The 23,041-nt window shown below is 37.9% G+C and overlaps 3 protein-coding genes across 9 annotated transcripts in view; 2 read left to right on the plus strand and 1 right to left on the minus strand.

Annotated features, from left to right (window-relative positions):
- The first annotated feature begins 352 nt into the window (after positions 1 to 352).
- On the plus strand, positions 353 to 13,579 carry gmip (GEM interacting protein). Of its 7 annotated transcripts, XM_007572334.2 has the most exons (22): positions 355 to 640; positions 1,935 to 2,025; positions 2,790 to 2,880; positions 3,130 to 3,169; positions 5,457 to 5,582; positions 7,077 to 7,141; positions 7,305 to 7,412; positions 7,516 to 7,596; positions 7,974 to 8,135; positions 8,467 to 8,604; positions 8,789 to 8,979; positions 9,121 to 9,212; positions 9,287 to 9,349; positions 9,451 to 9,534; positions 9,626 to 9,768; positions 9,881 to 10,057; positions 10,155 to 10,292; positions 10,433 to 10,632; positions 10,732 to 11,053; positions 11,469 to 11,571; positions 12,190 to 12,245; positions 12,357 to 12,398. In XM_007572334.2, exons 1-21 carry the CDS (start codon positions 598 to 600, stop codon positions 12,198 to 12,200), a joined length of 2,469 nt encoding a protein of 822 aa, XP_007572396.1. In that variant the 5' UTR covers positions 355 to 597; the 3' UTR covers positions 12,201 to 12,245; positions 12,357 to 12,398. The 7 variants fall into 7 exon arrangements, with proteins under 7 accessions (XP_016516276.1, XP_007572396.1, XP_007572394.1 ...); XM_016660790.1 differs by lacking the exon at positions 12,190 to 12,245 and having other exon boundaries at positions 353 to 640; positions 9,127 to 9,212; positions 12,357 to 13,579; XM_007572332.2 differs by lacking the exon at positions 12,190 to 12,245 and having other exon boundaries at positions 12,357 to 13,579.
- Positions 13,580 to 14,115: 536 nt separating this feature from the next.
- Positions 14,116 to 23,041, plus strand: part of lmx1al (LIM homeobox transcription factor 1, alpha-like) — a 15,252-nt gene continuing 6,326 nt past the window's right edge. Inside the window, exons 1-3 of the mRNA XM_007572337.2 lie at positions 14,116 to 14,429; positions 16,087 to 16,175; positions 16,691 to 16,880. Of these exons, the coding sequence (XP_007572399.1) occupies positions 14,386 to 14,429; positions 16,087 to 16,175; positions 16,691 to 16,880 (323 nt within the window). The 5' untranslated portion in view covers positions 14,116 to 14,385. The remainder of the gene's footprint in view (positions 14,430 to 16,086; positions 16,176 to 16,690; positions 16,881 to 23,041) is intronic.
- chchd5 (coiled-coil-helix-coiled-coil-helix domain containing 5) overlaps positions 17,657 to 23,041 on the minus strand; it is a 13,452-nt gene continuing 8,067 nt past the window's right edge. The window contains exon 4 of the mRNA XM_016660792.1: positions 17,657 to 18,215. Coding sequence (XP_016516278.1) covers positions 18,085 to 18,215 — 131 coding nt within the window. The 3' untranslated portion in view covers positions 17,657 to 18,084. The remainder of the gene's footprint in view (positions 18,216 to 23,041) is intronic.

The following is a 23,041-nucleotide window of genomic DNA, read 5'->3' on the forward strand; positions in this document are numbered from 1 at the left end:
ATGTAGGCAATGGAGTCTTAGACTTTAAGTGACACAGATTCAACATTTAAATGTTTTTTTATCCAAGATGCAACAACTGCTTTACCTCTTACCTGTGACCTCATTAGCTGTTCTTGGGTTCACTCCGCACAACTTGTTTTTCCACCAGGTACAACGGACATAAATAAATACAGTGCTAGATGACATGTTTCACCACATGATGTTGTTTTCTTAATTTAAAAAACCCACCTTTCAACAATCCTTCTAAATAAGACAACACAAACTTAACACAGTGGCACCTTCTCACTATATTTGGTGTTATAATGTGGGTGGGTCCTGCTGTGACACAGAGATACACTTCCTCTTCCCCTCATGGTGAAAACATTAGCCAACCTCCATTCTCGCAGAGGAAGATCTTTTGAGAGATTTAACGGCAGCAAGGTCAGAGCTGCGCGCTGATCATTTTCTGCTACTGTACTCCTGGATCAACTTTTCAGCCGTCGCAACGGATCTTTTTTTTTTTTTTCCTTTTCTAAGTGACATATTGTTGAATGAATGCAGGTGCAATGATGTGTGAGTGTATCTAGGGTCTAGCTGGTACGTGGAAAGTGAGGAGAAATGGAAGAAGGAGTGTTAAACAAGGATTCTTCTCAAACTCCAGGTGAGAATCCAACCTTTGAGGAGATGTTTGTGTTAGTGATCTCTTCCTTTTTGTATGTTACAGTTTTGTTTTTTTTAAAGGTTCTTATTAAATCCTATATTTTTTTATCCATTTGTTTCAGATTTACAGTACATTCATCACTGTAGTAAATTACCTTGCACTGGCAGATTTGGTTTTGTTTGCTGACAATGCAGTGGCGCCATAATGAGAGAGAGTTTGCATGTGGGTGCATGCACATGTTGCATGCACAGTGGGCCTAAATGTGTCTGCTAGAGTGTTAGTGGTGCTTTGAGGCATCCTGCGTGTCATTGAAGGGTTTGTAAACTTCCTGAACTCTTCCTTCATTTTTGACACATTCTAGTTTTGTCTCTTTTTTTTTTTTCAGTTGAACTTTGAACTTTAATAGAACAGGATCTGCTCACTGTAATCCAAAATGATTTAAACTGGCGAACCAGTGTGCAGATTTGCAGAAATAAGAAAATAAAAAATTCAGTTCAGAAATAACCCCAAATGTAATGATGCTAAAATTACACAAGCCGTTTAAAAAATTAAATAAAATCTTGCGCATAATCAACAAACACAAGCTGGTTTCGGTCAGGTTTTGACAGTTTGATTTTTGAACTTGGCTGAAATATCCTTCTTACTCTCAGTTCTCATTCTGCCATGAAACGCTACTGGTGCGAAAAACAGGGACTCATTGCATTATGGGACGTGACACAAATTGTGAGCAGGATGTGGTTGACCAAGATGGAGGCGCCTCAGAGGGAGGGAGATTTCTTTCACTTATTTGCTGCATCTGTTGTAATTTGTTGGGGCAAAACCTAAGAAGATGAGACAGCAGTTGAATAGCATATGCACAAAAGTTTGAGCGTTCGTTTACAAAAGGCACAGTCTTTATATCTGCATCATATATCTAGCTCACATTCGACCGAAAGATCAGTTTTTCTCTGAAATGTCCAGGAAATGCTGTCAGATGGTCTAAAAGAGGATCTTAGTTTGATCTTTTTTTAAATTCTGTAAATATTCTTGATATGTGTGTTGTTGGTCCTCATGTAGGATTCCTTGTGTTTGTCGACCGTTCTTCACACAGTCTGTCCTACATTTATAACTGTAGATAGATAAATTTTAAAAAGTTTATCTGAGTTATACACTACAAGATGTTTTGATCTAACTTCTGTGTTCATTATGACATGCAAACATGTTTTGAGAAAGACTTAATTTGATCTCCTGTGACATAAAAAGGAAGACCTTTTCATCACGTCTTCAACAGGTTGTTTTTTATTTCCTATTTCAGAGTTGAGGAAGGTGCCTCATAAGTCTGAAACCAAGCGATACAGTGAGATCTTCAGGGATTTTGATAATCTTGATCTCTCCTTCATCTCCTCGTAAGTAATAGATGTTTAACCGCTGAACCGGCTATTTTTGGTTAACAGGAACAGATCTAATAGAAATAAATTGAGTGTTCAACATGTACATATTTTTCCATATTTATTTACATGAATAGCATTTTAGTTAACCATTCCTGGTTTTAATTCTTCCTATTATGTTGTTTTATTTTTGTTTTTATTTCCTTTTAACTCTTCCTCCAGTTTCTTTTTAACGTCTATTCAGCTGGGAACACAACAGTGTGGCCTCAGTCACATGAAATAAGTCTACATTTTGTTAAAATTGGTTTTTGTTTTTCTTTTTTCGTGGGATTTGGTTTCTCTGGTATAGGGATGTCAAATGCTAAGCTTCGAGGTCTGTGCTGCAACTATTAGACTTTCCACTGGTCCAGAACACATGAATCATATGACTGAATTAGCTTTTAGGTGCAGGAAATTCTCCTCCAGCTAATGACCTCATTATTTGATTCAGCTGTGTGACATTAGTGACATATCTAAAATTGGCAGGACAGTGGCCCTCCACGCCTGGAGTTTGACACCTGTGCTCTTTCAAATGTCTCTAAATTTCCTTTGACAGATAAAGATGCTAACACTAGCTAATGTATAAATGAGAATTCGGAATATGAAATAACAAGAATACATAAAATGAGAGTAAGGTATTCAGTTTTACTTGCATTTTGAAATAAAAACAGCTCATATTCCTTGCAGTTTTGAGGTATTTGCATATTTGACTCTTTCAAATGACATTTTTCTCCTATGTTCAGAGAAGACCTGCTAATAGACAGCGACTGCCAATTCATCTCTGAATCCATCTCTGGAGAAGGCGCAGAGATCACAGAGCAAAATGACGAACATGTAAGATTTTTTTTTTTCCCCCCCCTTACAACTAATGAAAACCACGAATCTCTATTATATGATGTTACGGTTCAGTTCTTGATCTCTTAATAAATTTGCTGATTTTGTTAACTAGATAACATTAATATGTTTTGTATAATCGATGTAACACAGTGCCATCAGTGCTGGCTGTAGATGTGTTTTGACAGAGGGTAAGCTTCTCCTTCTTCTGTGGTGTAAGTTTTATTTTTTATTTTTTTTACTTCACAGGTTGGTGCTGAGGCAGGTGAAGGCGACGGATGCCTAAGAGGTATGACGTCTTCCTAATGCCAAGTCAGATAATAAATAAGAAAAGAGGGCTAGTGAACAACAAATTGACCCTGTTCTGTGTGTCGGCGTCAGGTCGGGCTTTCATAAACCGTGATGAGCATGTTTCATGTACAACAACATCGATTAGGACATGGTTTCAGGGCAAAAGGTCACTAGCTTAATCGCCTCTTCACCTTAACATTCACCATCATGTCACTGGTTTCTGTCAGTCTGAGGAGAAACTTCAGCTGCTGCTAGCAACACATATTCTATTTTAGTGTTGGTTACATCCTTACTCCTAGCTCTAAGTTACAGTTAACCTGTTGTAACAAGATTAGGATAAAGCGAGAGGATTTAAGCCGGGCACAGATGCTCCAAATTTATTACACACGAGAAGGAGGGTTAGACTAAGTAAAGACAAGTTGTCAGAGTTACGTGAAATACAAATACAAACTAAGTAAATAGAGACCGTGCCTTTCAATAGATGCTTCCATAATAAACCCAATGAAAAGATTTTGTCTTCAGACAGAAGACTATTCAAATTATAAGACGTTTTGTAGATGACTTAAGTAATTTGCAGTTGCATCCAAACCTATTTCTAGCTCTGACAGATTCAGATTTACCGACATGTTTCTTCTGTCTGGTTGAAGATTAGGGTGATAGCAAAGAGGCCTTCCTAATTTAAGGACTTGGAGCTAAATAAAAACAAAATAAATCTTCAACATGCCCATGGAAAAATGTCAAAAAGCTGATCAGCAGAGTTTGATTGCTGTAATACCAGAAAAGAAAATACCCCGATTACTAAGAAAAATATAAATATTATTTGCTTTTTTGCCATTAAAATGCAAATAAAAACAAATGAATGTTTTTCAGATACATTTAAAAGTAAATCTGTGTGGAGTATGAGTAACTTTGGGCTGAACTGCCCAGAGACAAAAAAGAAAAAAGTCAAACTTAATCTTGTTACTTCAACAGCTCCTCCCCCACCCTGTCTTATCCCAGAAGCTCAATCAACACTCCAGGAGGTAAATCTTACTCAGTGCGACTGTAAGGTCTTTCACTCAGAAATCTGGACTAACCAGGATAATCCTCAACCTAAGCGCCAGAGGCTGTAGTCATTTAGCAGCACAGAATTACACATGGACCGATTTCTTAAAAGGAGCATTTCCTATTCGCAAAAATTGACAGGAATTTCAATATCGTCAATTCGATCACATCACCTGGCTACACTTTTTTCTTCACTTTGGATTACTTTTTGACTCTGCTAGAGAACAGGACAGGGGAAAAAAAATCCCCCTAGTGGATTTATTTATTTATTTATTTATTTTGCATGCTACAATTGGATTTGTTGTCCACGTCAAAACACAGGATAATGAAATCTACATGTCTGAGTGAGGAACTACTGAGATAAGTTACGGCACTCCCTCTGGGGATTTTTGCTTAACGGCAGTGCTGAAATGGGATAAGTTGTTGGAGGAACTCCAGGTTTTAAGCCAGAAAGTCGCAACGCTTTATTTTCATTGTGCTGAGTTTGAATGCAGAGAGAAAAGGAAGAGACTGACTGGACGGTTTTGGTGGAGAGCTTTTTGGAGAGCATGTGATTGTCACACATACATCACCCAGTCAGAGGCGAAATGAGTCAGAGAGGAAGAAGTCACAGAGGTTGGCAAACAAACAGCCTGTCAGCCAGACCACAGTAGAGCTGAGACATGATAGCGTCTCTTAGTGCCTACCAGCTCTGTCATGTCGTTCTGCTCTCACCAAGTGGCTCAGATCTCAAAGGCTGACCAGCAGTGAACAGGTGTAAGGGGGAGGGGCCGTGCAGAGAGAGGAACACAGGAGAGGAGGGAAGTTATTTAGCTAGAGCTGTTCGCCTGTGGTTGATGTAAGCCCTCCCCTATGACATACATCCCTATTTTCTTGGCCAGCTATCTATATGATACAGGAACTGCGTTGGCATGTTTACATTCTGCTGAAAATACCTGGAAGCGACAACTTATCCTGACGAGCAGCAATGACTTTCCAGATGCAATCGATTATTCCTGTACTTGGTTTGTGTTGCTTTTTAAAGCCTAGTTTGGTTTTTCATTAGTTTTGTCTTGTCTGATTTGGAGTGGAGTCTTTGGACTGACACCGTAGGCTAGATTGATGTTTCTCTGCGGCTGCTGGTAGATCAGATCCTCCAGGAAGGAGAAGCTTTTGGGTGCAGCCCAGCGGACCCAGTGTTATCTCTGGATTCATCCCCAAGTGTACAGACCCTACAGTGATGCTGATGTACTCCCTCACAGCCCAGGAAGCAGACTTGGCCCTCTTTCGCTGTGAGGATGGCGTGGAGACGGCACTGCAGTACGCCAAGATGTGGTGCCGCTATGCCAAGGACCTTCTTGCCTGGATGGAGAAGAGAATCAGCTTGGGTGAGTTCGTGAAAAAACCTGAAACAACGAGGCAGCAGAGTAACATGCAAATGATTTCACTGTCCTGTGGTGTATTTAAATCTAACAGGTAAGAAAAGACTGAAATGCAACAGTTGTATACAAAATGCAAATTGAAACACCAAACAGGAAGTAGCTTGGGAAAATGACAGTTGCTTTTTGGGTTTAGGTTTAGTGTATTTTGCTTGTTTGGTGGATTTCTGTGTTTCACAAGCAAAGCATAACTTTGATCTCTAAGTGATACGTACATAGTCAGTATTTCACATGCGGTATTTCAGCGGGAAAAAACAAGATCAAATTTTGCAACAATGTACCTTCTGAGCCTGTCTGATCATTTGCCATCTCCCCGTCGAACAACATACACAGAGAAAGGATTAAAGATTAGCAAGTAAGAGGAGGATACTCAAGTAGAGGGGGCTCATTCAGAGCACACAGACACTGATTACCCTCAGAGCAGCCTGAACAGGTGCAGTGTCCAGAAAGGGATATAAAGATTACAAGTCTAGAGGAAGTGATCAAAAAAACAGGGTTGCCCACAAAAGCTGTCTGAGGCAGTCTAGTGCAACTGCATGTAATGCTGGGTGGAGCTCAGCCAAAACCACTGCTTACATAGTATGTAGTAACACTGTGAGATATGTTTCCCAATAGTAATAGTATTTTAAAATAAGGACTTAGTTACAAATAAAACTAATAGGGACAAGAACATAAATGAATTGCTAGTTATTACATGACAATAATGTCTTGTACAGGATTATGTAATATTATGGGTTATGTTACGGGTTTCATTTTGAGTCATTGGTTGGCCACTGACTTTTTATGTAACAAGATCTTAGTAGTTTCCTAAGGTTTCTGTCCCCTCAGTGTCAGACTAATAGATGAGCAGATTATGCCGTCTTCACGGCACTTTATATAAGTACACTGTTTGTGGAGTTTTATTAAGTCCTTCAACCCAATGTTCTCAAATAAATTATTTTAAAAGTGCAAAGCTTGGGTGGGGGCATCTCACTATGTGCGTGGGTGTTGGAGTTCTTCAGAAACTGATCGCGGAGGCTGAGAACGGGCTGATAAAATCTTAGAGACCCTAGTCTTCAGCACTGGTGCGCCACAAAACTGTGTTTTCACTCCTTACCTTAACTCTGAGTTCACACTTCACCCCTCACTCATTCATACCACAAACACCTTCATGACGTTTGCTACTGGTGCTGCCATTTTGGGACCGATTCATGACAGCAAAGAGACAGCTTAGAGAGAACGGATAAAGAACAGTACCGGTACCAGAGGCATTCCCGTATAACGACCCGGACCTGAACACCAAAATAATTCAGATAAGATCATTAGAACATACCGAGAAACTTCATTTCTATGCATGGTTTTATTAGCTAATTGTAAATGTTTTATTATTTTATATAAGATGCAGTTTTATTTTCCTACATTATATTTATTTAGTCAATATCACCTGGCCATTTTCATTGACAGAGCAAGAATTTGCAAAAAATGTGATGAAGGCAGCAGAAGGAGCAAAGGTCAGCGTGACGCAACAGGTATGCCTTTGCTAACTAATGAAACCAAGGTTCTCTTTATGACCATAATGTTCTACAATTTAATACTGTTCCTCAAATTTAAGCTTGTGTCGTTTGACCTTTTAACTATAGCCTATCAGCTGTAGTAAAACCATATTAACATTTTTTTTTTCTTACTGTGCAGGAAATGATGCCACTACAGTATATCTACACCATGACTTTGGAACAAGATATAAAGAATAGTTTGACCTCTAGAAGGACTTCAGAAATCCTGCAAAACCGGTGTTACCAGGTAGAGGTGCCAGCATGTAAACTGTAACAAAAAGTCTGAGTTTCAATGAACCATCTTTAGATTTTAGAAAGTGTTTGATGTGAACTTTGTTTTTGTTGCAAAGGCTTTGGCTGACAAGAGGACTGAGATCGATAAGTGGCGGAGAGAGTTTAAAGATCAGTGGGCAAGGGCGCAAAGGAAGATGGTGAGCGAAATGCGCTGTATATTTATAGCTGTGGTGGCGTTCTGCTTATCGTCGCACACATTTAGTCAAACTCAAAACACTGTTACTGAAGAGGTGGCTGGATATGACCTGGTTGGTACATTTACAAGGCACATTTGTGCACAATAAAGTGGTAACTGTCTTAAATTTGTGGAGTCTCTCTATGTTATCCTGTTCAGTTTACCCTATATTCTGAGTGCATGTCTCATGCATGTTAGGATATTTTTTCATAAATCTAGCAGAAGGTTGTAATTCAATTTGCATTGTGCATTGCTTCCTAGGACAGTAGCTAAAAAATAAATTATTAATATGTTTTTCTTCTACTTGTTCTGTTGTGCATCTCTGTTTCTTGTTTTCAGAGTGATGCAGTCACGGCTCTCAAAAAGGCCAAGCATCAATACTTCCAACGCTGTGATGAGCTTGAAAAGGCAAAGGCAAGCTCAGCGAAAGCGGTGGATGACACAGTTGGAGTAAAAACACTCGACAAGAGAAGAAAGTCCAAGGATGATGCGCAGTCAAAAGTTTGTTAACATAAAGTTATTAACACACAAATTGAATACACTTCTCAGAAAAAAAACAAACACTTGTTTGTTTTGTGTTTATTTGTTAAGGTTTAATATATATTTTAATAATTACTTTGACATTAAGCTTGTAGTTTCAGATTATTATTTTTTTTTATAAATGTCTACTTCAGTTTTCCATGAAGTTCTTACATTTTTGAGGGAACAGAAAAGCCGTAATTTATTTATGTTAAATCTACATAGTTGTAGATTTAACTTCAGTACAGCGTTTTGCTCTTATAAAACAGAAACAGATTTTTGAGCTTTGAGGTTAATTCTGTGTTCCTTCTAGGTATTAGAGGCAGAACTTCTCTACAGACAGTGTGTGAGTGACGCCAAGTTAACCCAAGATGAATTAGTGAAGTCCAAAGAAAGAATCATTACTCACATTCGCAAGCTCATCTGTCAGGGAGACAATTTGCTCAAGGAGGTTGGTATAAAGAAAAAAAAATGTTTTCTCTCCTTTCAGCTTGTGTCCAAACGATCTGTAAATAAATTATTGCAGGTCTTACTGTTAATCTTGCCTCAATGTGTTCTTCTAAGAAGTATTACTATAGTGGTGATTATGGTGGACAAGATCCCTGCTTGAACCTCACAGCGTCTCTTTGCCTCAGGTCACAGTCAATATGTTCTACTACCAGCGGCAGCAAACGGAGTCTGTGCCTCTTGGGTATCAAAACCTTGAGTTGACTTGCAGGAATGTGGAGCCTGGCGAACCCTATCTGCTTTACATCCTCAGCAGGCGACGGCCTGAGCAAACTCTCCAAACCTTCAGCTTTCAAGACTACACTCCTCAGGGTAAAAGGTAGAGACTGAATTTTTTTATTGTTGTTGTTGTTGTTGATGGAACTGCAGCAGGAAGACAATGTTTTACATGTATTTGTGCTCCTTTTCCTACTTTGCTCCTCATCAAATGACTTTTTTTTTGTTTGTTTTCATTTAAAAGCAACAGAAGAAAACCCAGCAACATTCTCAGCCCTCTGCAGGACTCAGTTCCCACAATAGAGGACAGTCCTTATAAACGATCCACTGATGGCAGTAAGGGCTCAAAAAATTATGTCATGACCATTTTTGAAACTCTTCTTCTTAACTTACATTTTGATGCATTTTAGGGAGAACGGGGCACAGTGACAGTGAGAGTATTGGAGGCAGTTTGGAATCCCTCTCAAGCCCTGGTAAAAGCAGACCCTCGTTTGACCTTGTAAATAAAAACTTGCATAAAAATGTCAACTTTGAATTTTGCATCTTTCATGCTTCTTTTTTCTTTTTGTTTAAGCTCATAGAAGACTGCCCAAAACAGGATCTACTTTGACAGTGTCATCGGACGACCTGGAAGTATCAGACATGGTGTCAGAATCAGGTCGGTTTCCTCACTGGACACGTTCAGATCATTTGATGTTAAAGCGTTGATGTTAAACCTCACAAAAGGTGTCTCCTTTCTATGTCCACAGACTATGCTGATGGCCAGTCTGTGAAAACACGAATGTTTTCTCGAGCGGCACTGACGCATCGGCTCAGGAAAATGAAGAGCAAGATGGCTAAATGCAAACAGTGTGATAACTACATTGTTGTCAGTGGGGTTGAATGTGAGGAGGTATGAAATCATGTCTGAGAGATAAACTGTAATGATACAGACTAAAATGAGCAAAAGAGCAAAGTGCTGCAAAAATAAAAATAGTAATACTTGTTCTCCTCCTACACGTCAGTGTGGGCTGGCTTTCCACAGAAAGTGCATGGAAGTGTGTCAGCTAGAGTGTGAGCAGAAGAAGGGCACCGTATTTGGAGTGGACCTCTCTGTGATTTTACAAGACACGCCGGATGAGGTGCCATTTGTTGTTCGATGCTGCACAAATGAGATTGAAAGTCGTGCTCTTTCAGTTCAGGTATTAATTTATCATCTTTAAAAAGGTTGACCTAGAAGGTGTAGCTTCTTGAATCCGAACTGTTGTCTAATAACTGCTGTCCGCCGTTGTTTCTGAGGGGGTGTACCGTGTGAGTGGATCCAAACCTCGTATTCAGAAGCTCTGCCAGACGTTTGAGACACAAAAGGACCAGGTTGACCTCTCTGAACACTCGCCACATGACATCACATCTATCCTAAAGCACTTCTTCAAGGAGGTACTTCTAGAAGTTCTAATAAAATTGTGTGTAATTTATCGTTTGCTTTAAAAGCAGAGTTTAGTTGTCTAAAAGAGCATTAATAGTCAGCAACAACTTGCTCCCTTTTGAATAAATCATTGCACTACAAAACTTTCTAGCTTCCAGAGCCTCTGTTAACCTTTGACCTGTACAATGAATTCATCGGATTGGGAAAGATCATTCAGCATCTGAGTGAAAAGGAAACCTCACCAGAGCCCAACGAGATACTGGACATTATTCACAAACTACAAAAGCTACTGAAGAAGCTCCCTTCACATTACTACTCAACTTTGCAGTACCTTATTTCTCATCTGCAAAGGTAAGCATGATACACTTTTAGGTTCACTTAACCTAACTCTTGTCCCTTTGTTTTTCTGTGCAGCTGTACTTACATTTGTCATTGTTTTTGCCTCCCCAGAGTTTCAGAGAACTACGATAACAAGATGTCACCGAGCAATCTAGGTATTGTGTTTGGACCAACTTTATTGCGCCCTCTAGTGTCTACTGACATGTCGATGATTGCCCTTCTGGAGACGAGCTACCAGTCGATGCTTGTGGAGTTCCTCATTGCACATCACGACAGGATTTTTGGCATTGAGCAGAGCACGAACACGCCCCCTCCGCCAGCCCCCACAGCGCCTCTCCCAGAAACCCCACCCAGAGCTTCCTGTCCCCTGGATGGAGTCAATGCAGACTTGGAACTTGACACTTCCTCCAAAGAGCGTCCACAGTCCCTAGAGGTAAGTACCTTGGTCTTAAAAGGATAAGTCACGTGTCCCTGGCATACACTTTGCACTTCTTTTACTTAGCCTTAGCACATTAACCTTTTGCTAATTTCTTTAAGATTAGAAAGCTGCTCAGCTGCTGTATTTCTGCTTAAAGCCCTGCTATGTGTGTTCTGTCAACCTTTAGTTCTTGAATGTTGAAAAATAACTGTGAATTCCACTTTAAACCTTTAGAATGGCTCAAAGAAATAACTCAAAAATTAATGGAAGAGGGAGAATAATAACATTTAGATTAAGAGCTCCAAATTACTGTACCCAACGTAGCAATTTCCCCACTATATCCCATCTATCCCAGATTGAAGTAGAGTAGGATTAGAAGCGACCAGTAAACTCTCCCAGAAATCCACCTCAACTTGTATCATTCCAACAGAGCCGAGTTATCAAGAGAGACTCGAGCGAGGGTTATATATCTGACAAGTCTTCATCCAATGAGGCAGTGGACCAGCTCGGCCCTGAAGCCAGTGAGAGCGCAGGTAGGCAGATGTGGGGTTCAAGCAGATGTTCCTGAACAAACAAATAGAAATGATATACATTTTGTTGATTCCTGTTGACGGCATGTTTTAATTAGGCTGGTCTCAAAATGCATGTATCAAACCAACACGTTGCTATTGACGGCAAAGTAAGAGTAGGTTTCTTACCACTTGATGCTGTGGGTGTCAACAGCCACAAGTTCTGTTGTCATTTCTTGTTTCAGCTCATTTCCTCTAGTTATTTTTAGGACTAACACTTCCCTTTGATGATAAGTGGCAAACTAAAGCAGATATACATTTACATTTCTTAATAATTTATATTAATCCACCAGTTTAATATATAATCACATTTAACCACATTGATTACCAATGATTAACATTAGAAATCATTTGTGTGTCTTTTAAAAATGACAGCAAAATAAGGGAACTTGTCTTTTTTGCTGCACAGGAAGCTCACACTACTCTTTGCTGCTTGCTTTTCTGTTGCTTTGCTTCTTTGTGTGGTTTCATCTTCAAGAACCTCTTATATTTCAAGTCACAACTGACCAAGAGCATACAGCTGCATAGGCTGTTGATCTCAAATCAATAACATACATGTTTTTATTTCTTCTTTTTTTTCAGTTTCAAATTGAGAAATAAGATAAATGTGATTCTTTCTACAATATAGTTCAGACAAGGCAAGGTTTTCTTAATTTGTCTAACAAACATGCAAGATAAATAACCAGTAATCTCTCCTAGGACTGACGTAATTTAGCAAATTACACATTTATGTTCTTTCTTCACCCTAGTCCTGGCTATGAAAGCAACATCAAGCAATCCTCAAGGCAAAGCTGCAGGAATATCTTCCTCGGATTCAGGCACACAACCACATTATCGTTTTACTAGACAGCCTGTGAAGCATCACCGGTTTCAAAACCTAGGAACCCGATTCTCTAACCCAGACTGTGCAACGAAACAGCCAGCGACTCCCAAAAGGGCAAATTATCGTAGTGCAAACAACAGCCGCAGCTCCTCTCCAGACCCTGGATCCCAGAGATTCCTGCAAAACTTAGAGGGCCACTGTGACATCATCCAGCAACCCCACCGGGTCACCACTACAGCAGAGGGTACGGTCAATGTTCCACTGAGTCCCCGAGAGGTTGCGCAGTACATGCTGGGAGTGGATTCCACGGCAACATCACCAGGAGCTGCATTATCATCCAGTACAACAGAGAGGTCCACTCAAGAAACGACCAGATGGAGTCGAGCTGATCACAATGTAAATTTGAACAGTGCTGGACAGAACCGCATTCACCATCCGTGTCCGAGGACCAGCTCTGCTGAGCACAACCTGACCTCGCCAGCCCAGAAGATCCTGTCTAGTTTGAAGCTGAGACGCAGCCACTCAGAGAAGGAGGAGCAGCTCTTTGTTTGAGGGAAGGTGACATTTTTAGACAACATAACAATTTACATACACTGAAGAACTGCGATTATTTTACACTGTGTGTAAAAAAAAAAAAAAAAAAAACAGTGACTAAAACAGTAAAAAGTGACTACATTCATGTAGTTGTTTTTTTAAACCATCTTCTACTGTATTTTATTCACTTTGATTTCCCCTACGTCATCATGTTTGAATTGTTAAAAAAAAAAAAGCTAAGCTTTTAGAAATGTTGATGATTTCAAACTCGCCTGAAATAAACTATTGGTGATGCTTAGTCAGAGACAGTACCTTTAAATCTTCTTCTTGTAACTGTCAACCTTTCAGCAGGAAAACACAACAACCAGATAGTACAGGAACACGTTTGTTTGGTTTTTTTTTTGTTTTGTTTTTTGTTTTTTTGTTGTTTTTTTTTAAGTATTCAGTATTTGAATGTAACATGCAGGTGCTTGCAATTAAAAAATACAAATCAGCACAAAAGCATCATGTTTTGTCATGTGAAGATTGTAAATGTTGGGTTTTCTATTTGTTTTCTATTCAGTTTTTTTAGTCTCCAGAGTAATAATGTATGTAACTAAACATAGCCTTTATCAATAGTGTCATATTTCTATTAATTATTATTATTATTATTACTATTATTATTATTATTATTATTATCCCTGTTTTGGTTTATGATCAATGCACCTTTCTTCTTTAGACACAAGAGGGCGATAGCTCGGTGCAGGACAAAACCATGTTTTAAAAAAAATAACAGTAAGAGCAATAAAACATTTTACTATTTGTATTCCGTGGTTTCATTTTTTATTTATTTATTTTTTTATATAATATTTTTAAAACACCAAACATATAAATGTCCATCCACTGAAATCAGAAAGCTTAGAGAAATTGTGAAGTAAAGCCAGTTTGTGTATTATTTTATTTAGACCAGTTCTCAACACTTATTTCCCTTTTGCTGCTTAACCCAGAATCAAGACGATTCAGAATATTATCAAAGCCACAACAGATTTATTTGTCATAGCCTACAAGAGGGCATATATCAATATAAAGTTATTGCTTAACTGTGCCCTTATAAGTATTGATCTAACCCTAAACACATATTCAAAAGATCCTCCCCAACCAAGTTATCAATAGGCTCGTATTATTGCTCATCTTCTCTCATCATCTTCCGCACCTTCTCCCTCCCACCGTCTCTGTCCATCTCCTCCCTCCGCTCCCTTTTCGCTCCACAACCCAGAGCGACGCGGCTGTCGGAGAAATCAGGAGACACAATAGACCGTATTTGCGGGGCATCATGATGTTGGAATTTTTTCCGTAAGCAAACAGTGAAGTAGCTCATGTGGACGATCCATATAGCCGCGTCTGTTCAGTCACACACGAGCTGGAAGTTTCGCTGGATTTAAATGTTGCCCACCGAGATTTCAGGAGGAGTGTGTTTCACCTCAAGGTAAGACTCCGAGATCCAGGAACAGGTTGTCGGAGAAAGCAGCATGGTGAGATGCAAAAGAAAGTTGTACTTGAGTCAATCTTTTATTTTTCTAAAGCAAAGCGCTCTGGGTGGGATGTTTTTTTGTTTGTTTGTTTGTTTGCTTGTTTTTTTCACTGTAAATGTGCAGGATAAAATGATAGTTGCTGATTTTTTTTTATTTATTTATTTATTTTTTTTAGACAGAATGGATGAGGTCCGGAAAATTTATACTGTTTTTCTTCTATCAGTTATTTCTCATATATTCCTCATCCTGGATTTTGTCCACATTTATCTTATGCAGTCAATCTACTGACCTACTTTTTTATGACTGAGGGAAAAAATTAAATGAAACTGTTGGATAGCTCAAATAAAATTAATTATTCTTCTTATTCTTATTCTTATTCTTATTATTATTATTACTTTGACTACTCAAACAATGCTTAACTTAACGGTAAAGTTAAGGGTTTCATTTAAATTACTAAATGGGCAGAATTAAACCTACGTTTTATTGACTGGTTGGGGGAAAAAACTGGATTTCAAGCTTTCACAACCTATTGAATGGCAATCAATTCATCATTTTATTGAAGCCACACAACAAAAATCCCCAATCAGATTAAGTACATTTGCATAATTTCTTTGCTTAGTCTGATTATTTTGTGAAACAACGGCCCAAATATTTCTTTCCTATGTTTTACAAGTAAAATGTGTTATAATAACCATTATAGGGGTTTGAATTATCATAAGAAGGAATTTCAGACGGTCTGATAGTCCAGACAAAACCTGATATTTAAATTAATCTCGTTTTTAGCGTTTGAAAAATTTGCTAAACTATTTTAAGTCCTTTATGTTGTTCTGAATACGCTTTCTAAACAAATTATATTGAAAAAAAAAATCAAAGTTGCATTTTTTATATACATGTAGAGACTCGATTTTACTTAGAATGTTATGTTTTCTTTTGTTTTGTTTTTGTTTGTTTTTTTACCAAAAATATATCTGGTACAATACGACTTTAAAAACAATAAATTTAAGACTTTTGTTGCCATTAAAAACCTATATGACGTTTAAACTGAATTTAAGTTCAATATTTAAAGCAATACGCATGTTTTAGTAACATTTAAAATAGAAATGAAGGAGAAATAAAAATCGTTTTGTGCATGCTATTTTTTTTATATATTTTTTTTTCGTTTTTCAATAAAACCTAAACACTGTAGACTTCAAAATAAAATTAACATTTTAAAAGTGGCGTATACAACGTAGGCGTGTAAGGGCTGAATGAGGAATCTGAGGCTCATGCTGAACTACTGAGATGTTTGAATCGAAAGCTAATATTTGATGTTCAAGTTTGATTCGTTGACTTTTATAAATGTATAAATATATCTTTATATATATTTTTTTGTTATTTTTGTCATTAAATTTTCCTGCATTTAAAGACTTGAACCTAGTCCAATGTAATAGTTTTTGAAAATTGTATTTTGAATATTTATTATCTATACATCAGTGCCGCATGAAAAAACAAAAAGAAAGAAAAAACGGATGCTTAATTTTCCATCTTTGGCTTATGTGTTCTCGTGGTTTCCTTCGGTGTTTGAATGTCCTGCAATGATTTCTTCGATATTGTGTAATTTTATGTCTTTAGCGATCACACTGAGGGAAGGAGAGAAGGAATGAAAACTGAAGAGAACCAGCAGTCCTGTTTGCAACAGCCTCCGTCCTCTACACCTTTTGGTGAGTTATGTGTTGCAATACTCGGATGAACAGGGTTTTATGAGCAGCTTTTTAAAACAAAAATATCTACGATGAAATATATTTGAAAGCTCGACATATGAAAATTTCTAAATATATAAAAGAGTGAGCTAAATTCACCCCAGTGGTAAGTAAATATAAGAACACTTTAAGATTTAATTTGAAATTACATGCTGGATTTGAGATAAATAAAAAAAAAAAGTCGCAAGCGCAGTGTCAAAGGGAATTATGATGTTACTTATGTCACGCAATATCACGTCATTTTAATGAAGCGAGAAGTTAAAATTTGAATCACTTTAAATACGATTTGTATCAAAAAAAAAGTTGTGTAACCTTTTTGCTTTTGGAACATCAAAAGGGATATTCCCTTTTTTTTTCTTATCAGGAGAAAGAACAGTTGGCTTGCGCCAGATGATAGGCTTAAGCCTTTTTATTTATATATCAGAACTAGCTCTGGCCTTTTCGCTGTAACTGTGGCAGTGATATGCTCCCATCAGGTCCAGATTTCAGAGGAGGAGGAGAAGTGTGCGCGGGCTGCGAGTCTCCCATCGCCGACCGCTTCCTGTTGCGCGTGAACGAGCGGTCCTGGCACGAGACCTGCGTCAAGTGCGCCGTCTGTCTGAGCGCACTCACCGGGACCTGTTACTGCAGGGACCGTCTGCTGTACTGCAAGCATGACTATGAAAAGTAAGGCGCATTTATCAACACATTAAGATGAGAAAAATCAATTCCCTAACTAAGCGTTCTTTTAAAAAATACTGTTTTCTTTATTCTTTGGAAACGGCCCACTTATAAATGTACACTCAGTGTTTTGTTTTTTTGTTGTTTTTTTTAATTGACTTCAGGTGTCTTTTGATTTACATATCGCCTACAGTTTTCTCGTGTGATCTCTGACGTTGAGGGTCAAACCCCGGTGCAAATGAGACCATGTGTTCAGGTTCTGGTTAGTATTAAGGTAGGATTTGAGGTTAAGTCGAAGGGAGGGTTCGTAGAGGTTGTGCATAATCAGTGGAAGTCGGTGCAAAGGGAGCCAGGGATAGGTTCACTAGCTGTGCACAGGAAAAAGAAAGAACAACGTAAAAATGTCACATTAACCTGTGCTGATGATTTGGTTAATTGTTGTCTCCGTCAGAGAAATGCTTCCAGAATGTTTTGCAAGAAAAATGACTTTTTGTTTAATGTTTTCAGAGCAAAACATATGATTAATAAGAAAACTCTGCAAAAGGTCTGAACTTCTGCACTCCCACCATGTTTAGAAAATCCTGTGATTAAGATGTCCCATAAGGCCCGTAAGTCAATTATTCTAAACAACTGCACCAAAGGCACAGGTCAAAACTACACATGCAACACTGGAATCACTCAAGCTGTTGGGAAATTTTACATTTCAATTCAATTAAAACTGAAGCTGACACTATCAGAGTGTATGTGGGATATACACAGGTATTTAGATACATATAATAATTAGATCATCATCAATCACTTTATTTTAGTAAAATGAATTTGAATGCAAATGCATTCAAACCTTACACAGTTTAAAGATCTTAGCCTTTTATGAAGAAAAAAATAGATTTTTGTAATTTGATCAATGCTTCTATCAATATCAAAGCTTTTCACAATTATTAATTTATTTGCAACAGCAAATTCATTTTGTCTGAACTTTGCATGGGCAACAATTTGCCTATCCAAATCAAATTTCTGTTAAATGTATACAATAATCATTTCCTAAATATACACAACCTTATTTGCATCGACAACCTTTTACAATGTTATACCAAAGTGTAAAATAGTTTTAAATATAGCAGCTGATAAAATGGATGGTATACAGTTGCTTGATGATTCAGCTTTAGCAATACTTTCATGGTCATTTCCTTTTTTTTTTTTTTACTCCATGCTAGTCAGTGTGTGTCTGCAGAGGAAGCTCCTGCTTGGACAGCTTAAGGAAAAGCCTGGAGCTTGTTATCATTGTTTTGAAATGTGTTAGACGGCATCCAGCAGCACAGACTCTCCCACTGTACCTGGCATCTGGAGGAGAGAGGGTGAGAAAGAAGAAGATCAAAGCCCCATTGTGTGACGTTTGTCTGTAAAAATGAGTGGGAAAGTACAGGCAAAACTGCATTTGAGTCATGATTATCTGTGATGGAATGAAAAAGGCAATTTGATTTTCTTGTGCAATGAATATAATTGCAGATTCAGATAAACAGTAAGTGCTTAATTCGTCACGGCGTTGTTTTAGTTGTCTATGCATATGCTGCGTTGCCTTGTTGTGTGAGGTGGTGCCAGACTTGGCACACGGTAATGTCTGTGACCTTCAGCAGATCAGCAACAATGTCTCCTTGTTTTCCCTGCAGACTGTCCATCAGCGCCTTACACTACACACTCCCCCATCTAAAGCAGGTGTGTGCACTGCAACAGAGAAGGTTGTCCAGGAATTTGGATAATGCATAAGAACTTTAGAGGAATTCACACAATTATTAACACAGGCTTTTTTTTTTTTGCTTTTTTTTTTCCTTTCGGCTTTTTACATGAGACTCAGTTTCGGTAGTGCTCCATCTGATTCAGGAAAGATCATTTGCTCGATGATGATACAGACTTATGAGTTATATTTGCATGTTTGGAATTACAAAAGTAATATTCAGATTATGTATTCTAATTTAACATTCATATCAAGTCAGCATCTTACAAACTTTACGAGATTTTTATGCTCATATCTGGCTTGATTACGTCATTGAGCACAAAGACATGCGAAAGCTCCGGCTCCTTCACAGCGTACTGTACCCTAAGAGGGACATCCTCACGTACTCTTTTCCTCATAATCCATGAGGAAAACATTGTTTATTTTCTTTGGAACTCAGCTAAATGTAAAACTTGCATGTGGAAGGATGAGAGCAGTAGACCAGATTTAGAATTACTGGGTTGGGATGAAAAAGTAAGCATGTCAGGAAACAACAATTCACATTAGAAAACCAATCTTACATTGAAATATGAGCCCATCTCCCACACAATGCATCTCAGCTTAACTCCCTGAAGGCGAAACCTAATTCAGCATTTGCATTTTTAATATTTTTGAAGGACTCCCTCTCTAATTATTCTAAGATAGTTGCTTTAAAGCTCCAAATGCAAAAGTAAGGCTTCAGCACAACAGTGGAAATATCTAGATGAAATTAATAATCAGGTTTAACAGCTCGAGTACAGCACAGAAGTATGAAAATAGTTTCTATTCCATATTGTATTCAAGGTTTATTGTACATTTATTTTTGCTATAGACAGTAAAAAATTCCTTTCAAATAGATTGCATTAATAATATTTGGTTTGGAAAACTATAGTAAATAACATCAATAGGTCAAATTAAGGTATTATGATTGGAAGCAGAGTATTCCAACCTTAGCAATTTTGTCTCAATAAGACTGCTGTCTGGCAATGCAGGACCTAGAAAACTCTTCTATGAAACCATAAAAACAGCTTCAGCCAAGCGGGAGACTGGTGCAGATACTAACTAATGCCATGCAATGTGGGTTGGGAGGCACAGAGAAATTTAAATGTTTAATATTGTCTGCAGTTTAAAATATACATAATTATATACTGCACATAACTATACTATGAAGTGTCTAAACAGAGTTCTGCTGAGTGTGGGGTTTTTTTTGTGAACTTCTGAGTCTGAATCCAGGGATTGCAAATATATTTCATCTTCCGTTCAACACCTCCACCCCATCAGCCATCCCTCTCCCTGTCTCTTGATCCATTACCTCATTCATCACTGTCTCCTTTGTAATAATATTTCTGTATACCAAACCTCATTTCCTTCTTGTTGAGATTGATAGCAGTGATGACACCAAACAGTTTATCTCCCCATTTATCCCTTGTTTTCTCTTAATCGCCCCACCACCCGCACCACACTCGCTGCCTTGTGTCTCAGGAGGCGAAAGGGAAGAAATTGTGGTGAGAATGATTGGGTTCTGTGCTAATTATTGAAATCTCTGGCTGTCCGGGTGACAGATCTGACTGTGTGTTGCTGTGAAATACTAACACAAAATTATGTAATACGTCAAACAGATCACAAAGGTTTATTTCTGTCGGCCTCCACAATGATTATTAAACAAAAATCATATGCTTTAACATTATTTTTAAATGTACTTAGGCAGAAAAGTTTAACTAAAAACACTTTTATTTGTTATTTCCAGCAGCCCATAACTATAATTCATTAAAAAAAACTAAAAATTCAAGTAGTTTTAATGTTGGTGTTAAAAAACAGATACGTTTAAATACATGAATCATCCAATTATCTGAAACTAAAAGTTTTATTTATCAACGTAGTAAAAGATAGTGAGCCAAACAGAACTGATATTATTGTAATAAATAAAAAACAAAAAAAGTTCCTTACAGGGTACAACTAAAAGTTAATGTTTTTATTGAATGTTATTCAATGGGTAAATTATGACTGATTTTGACATGTCAGAACTGCAATGTTTGCAGACGTGGATAAACTTATTATTATCGCTAATAAAGATTGTTAAAATGCCTGAAAAAAGATGGGATGGATCTTATGTAACGCATGTAAAGAAACAATTTTTTCCAACAAAAAAAAACAAAAAAACCCTGAGCCTCAATATTTGGTTACTTCAGCAATTCCTTAAAATAAATGTTAAATGATATGACTTGTTTGACCAGCTTAGAAAAGTATCTTTCTCTTTCCTGGGGCTATAAATATGGCATGATATATGTCGACGTCCAATTCTGTCAGCCAGTGGCCACACAGCCGGACAACGATGCATATTTATCTTTCCATGCACTGCGATGCACTGGGAAGTAAAATCACTTTTGGAAAACAGAACATCTCGACATCTTGAGGGTCACCAAGTCTCCATAACAAGTTTTAGACATTAGCTGCACGACAAGAACTTTTTGAATGTCAGGGAAGGACCCCTCTATTTCATCAACATAAACAATAAACATGTATTGGAACTGTGAGCTTTGGTTAGATAAAACACCAATTGAGCTTTTCAGCATCAGTCACTGCAGGTGCAGCACCTATGATAATGTGGGCCTGTTTCTTCAAAGACACTGAAAACCTTGTTAATCTTGCAAGGTCTTTTCTTGCCAGTAAACCAAAAATGGGTAATTTGGCCAACACATATGCCCTAATAAACACAAAAATAGTGTAAAAAAAAAAAAACCTTCTTTCATCATCATATCAGTCACTAGATGTAAATCCAAAAGAAAACATGTAGATTAAGCAAAATAGAAGAAATCATAAGAGAAGAACCACAATTTTATTCAATCTAGGAAGTGTGTGTAATGAAGAATGGTTAAAGATCCCTTTCTCTAAATTCTGCAGACTTGTGAAATGTTAAAGGGGAAGACAAAGTTCTATCCTGTCGGCAAAGGGGGGGTAATGCAAAGTTTCAACAGTGAGGGTAGCCATACTTGTACCACTCCAAATTTTGCTGAAAGCAAATATTTCTCCCTAATCAAATAAATGTGCTTAAATCAAAAGGTGGTGTTTTCTAAACTTTAGTGTAAGAGAAAGTTAGTGCAAAAGTAAAAAAAAAAAAAAAGAAAGAAAAAGGTGTCTTTGTGCACACCATTACATATTTTCCAAAAAACCTTTTCACATTTATATATAAACTCATGTGAAGGGATCGAAATATTACATTCATAGGCATTTTTGCAGTTTTCAAGCACCACAATGCTCTTTCCTGAGCAAAACAGTTCAACAGATGATGGTTGGATGTTTGCCAGAAGAAAACAAAATGGGGATGAGCGAGTTTGATGTCTTTTGTTTTGTTTTGATGATGTGCTGTTGACTAATATCAGTTCTGATAAAATGAGTAAAAGAACATATAGCAAAAACTTCAAGTGATCGAGAACAGGTTCAAAATGGGAAACAGAGAAAAGAGGAAATATCTGAGAGTTTTAGAAAGGGCATACTGATGGGCTGATTTTTATCTGGTATATTGTGTGTTTGTGTGTGTGTATGTCTGTGGGAGGGGTCGTGCGTTTGGTATTGCCACTGTTTTTGCATAATGTGAGATGAGACCCCATCATCTTTCCTCCCCCACAACAATTTTATAACAGACAGCTAATAAATGTTTCATGGCAGAACAAGCTGCTCGCTTCAGCTTTATTAAATCTGAGATAATAAAAGCAGAGAGGGAGAAGGAGAAAAGAGTGAGAATAGGGGGCTGCATCAGAGAGAGAGAGAGAGAGATAGAGAGATTGGCATAGACTTTTCTCTAACCAGTCTGCTGTATCTTCTGTTTCTGAGGTAACGGACCCCACTGTCCCCCACCAGCCCCTCCCTGCTGCTTCCCGCTCCACCAGAGTCAGACAGGAAATGAGAAACGGGCAGACAGGATATTGCGTTCTGGTGGCCTGGGGATTAACTGTTTTATCTAAACTAACACACACCCTATCACTCACGCTCACAAACACACATCTACATCCTGACACATAGCATTCATTCTTGATCAAAGACACACAAACCTACATAGAAACACGTTTCATGCAAACCATGCATGTCATACAGGCTTTTGGTGACTTTTTTAATATTTCGAAAAAATCAATTCTGCTCTCTAATCCACTTGCAGTTTTACTATTGTGAACAATTTTTAATGAGACTATAAAACTATATGTGAGGGTTTGGCTTTGGAAAGCAGTCATTAACGAACTACTGACATTAAAGGTTGATGTGTTGAGCAAATGACAGCATCTGTCGCTGTTTTATTGTTGTATGTTTGCATTCATTCACCTTATCTGTGTTTACACCACAGTTATCTCTGTGTTTAAGTTTATGCTTGAGTGCATGAGGTGGTATCTATTTGTCTGTCTTTCTATCCATGGAAATATAGAGT

The sequence above is a fragment of the Poecilia formosa genome, unplaced genomic scaffold (assembly GCF_000485575.1).
Source record: "Poecilia formosa unplaced genomic scaffold, Poecilia_formosa-5.1.2 Scaffold298, whole genome shotgun sequence".
NCBI lineage: Eukaryota > Metazoa > Chordata > Actinopteri > Cyprinodontiformes > Poeciliidae > Poecilia > Poecilia formosa.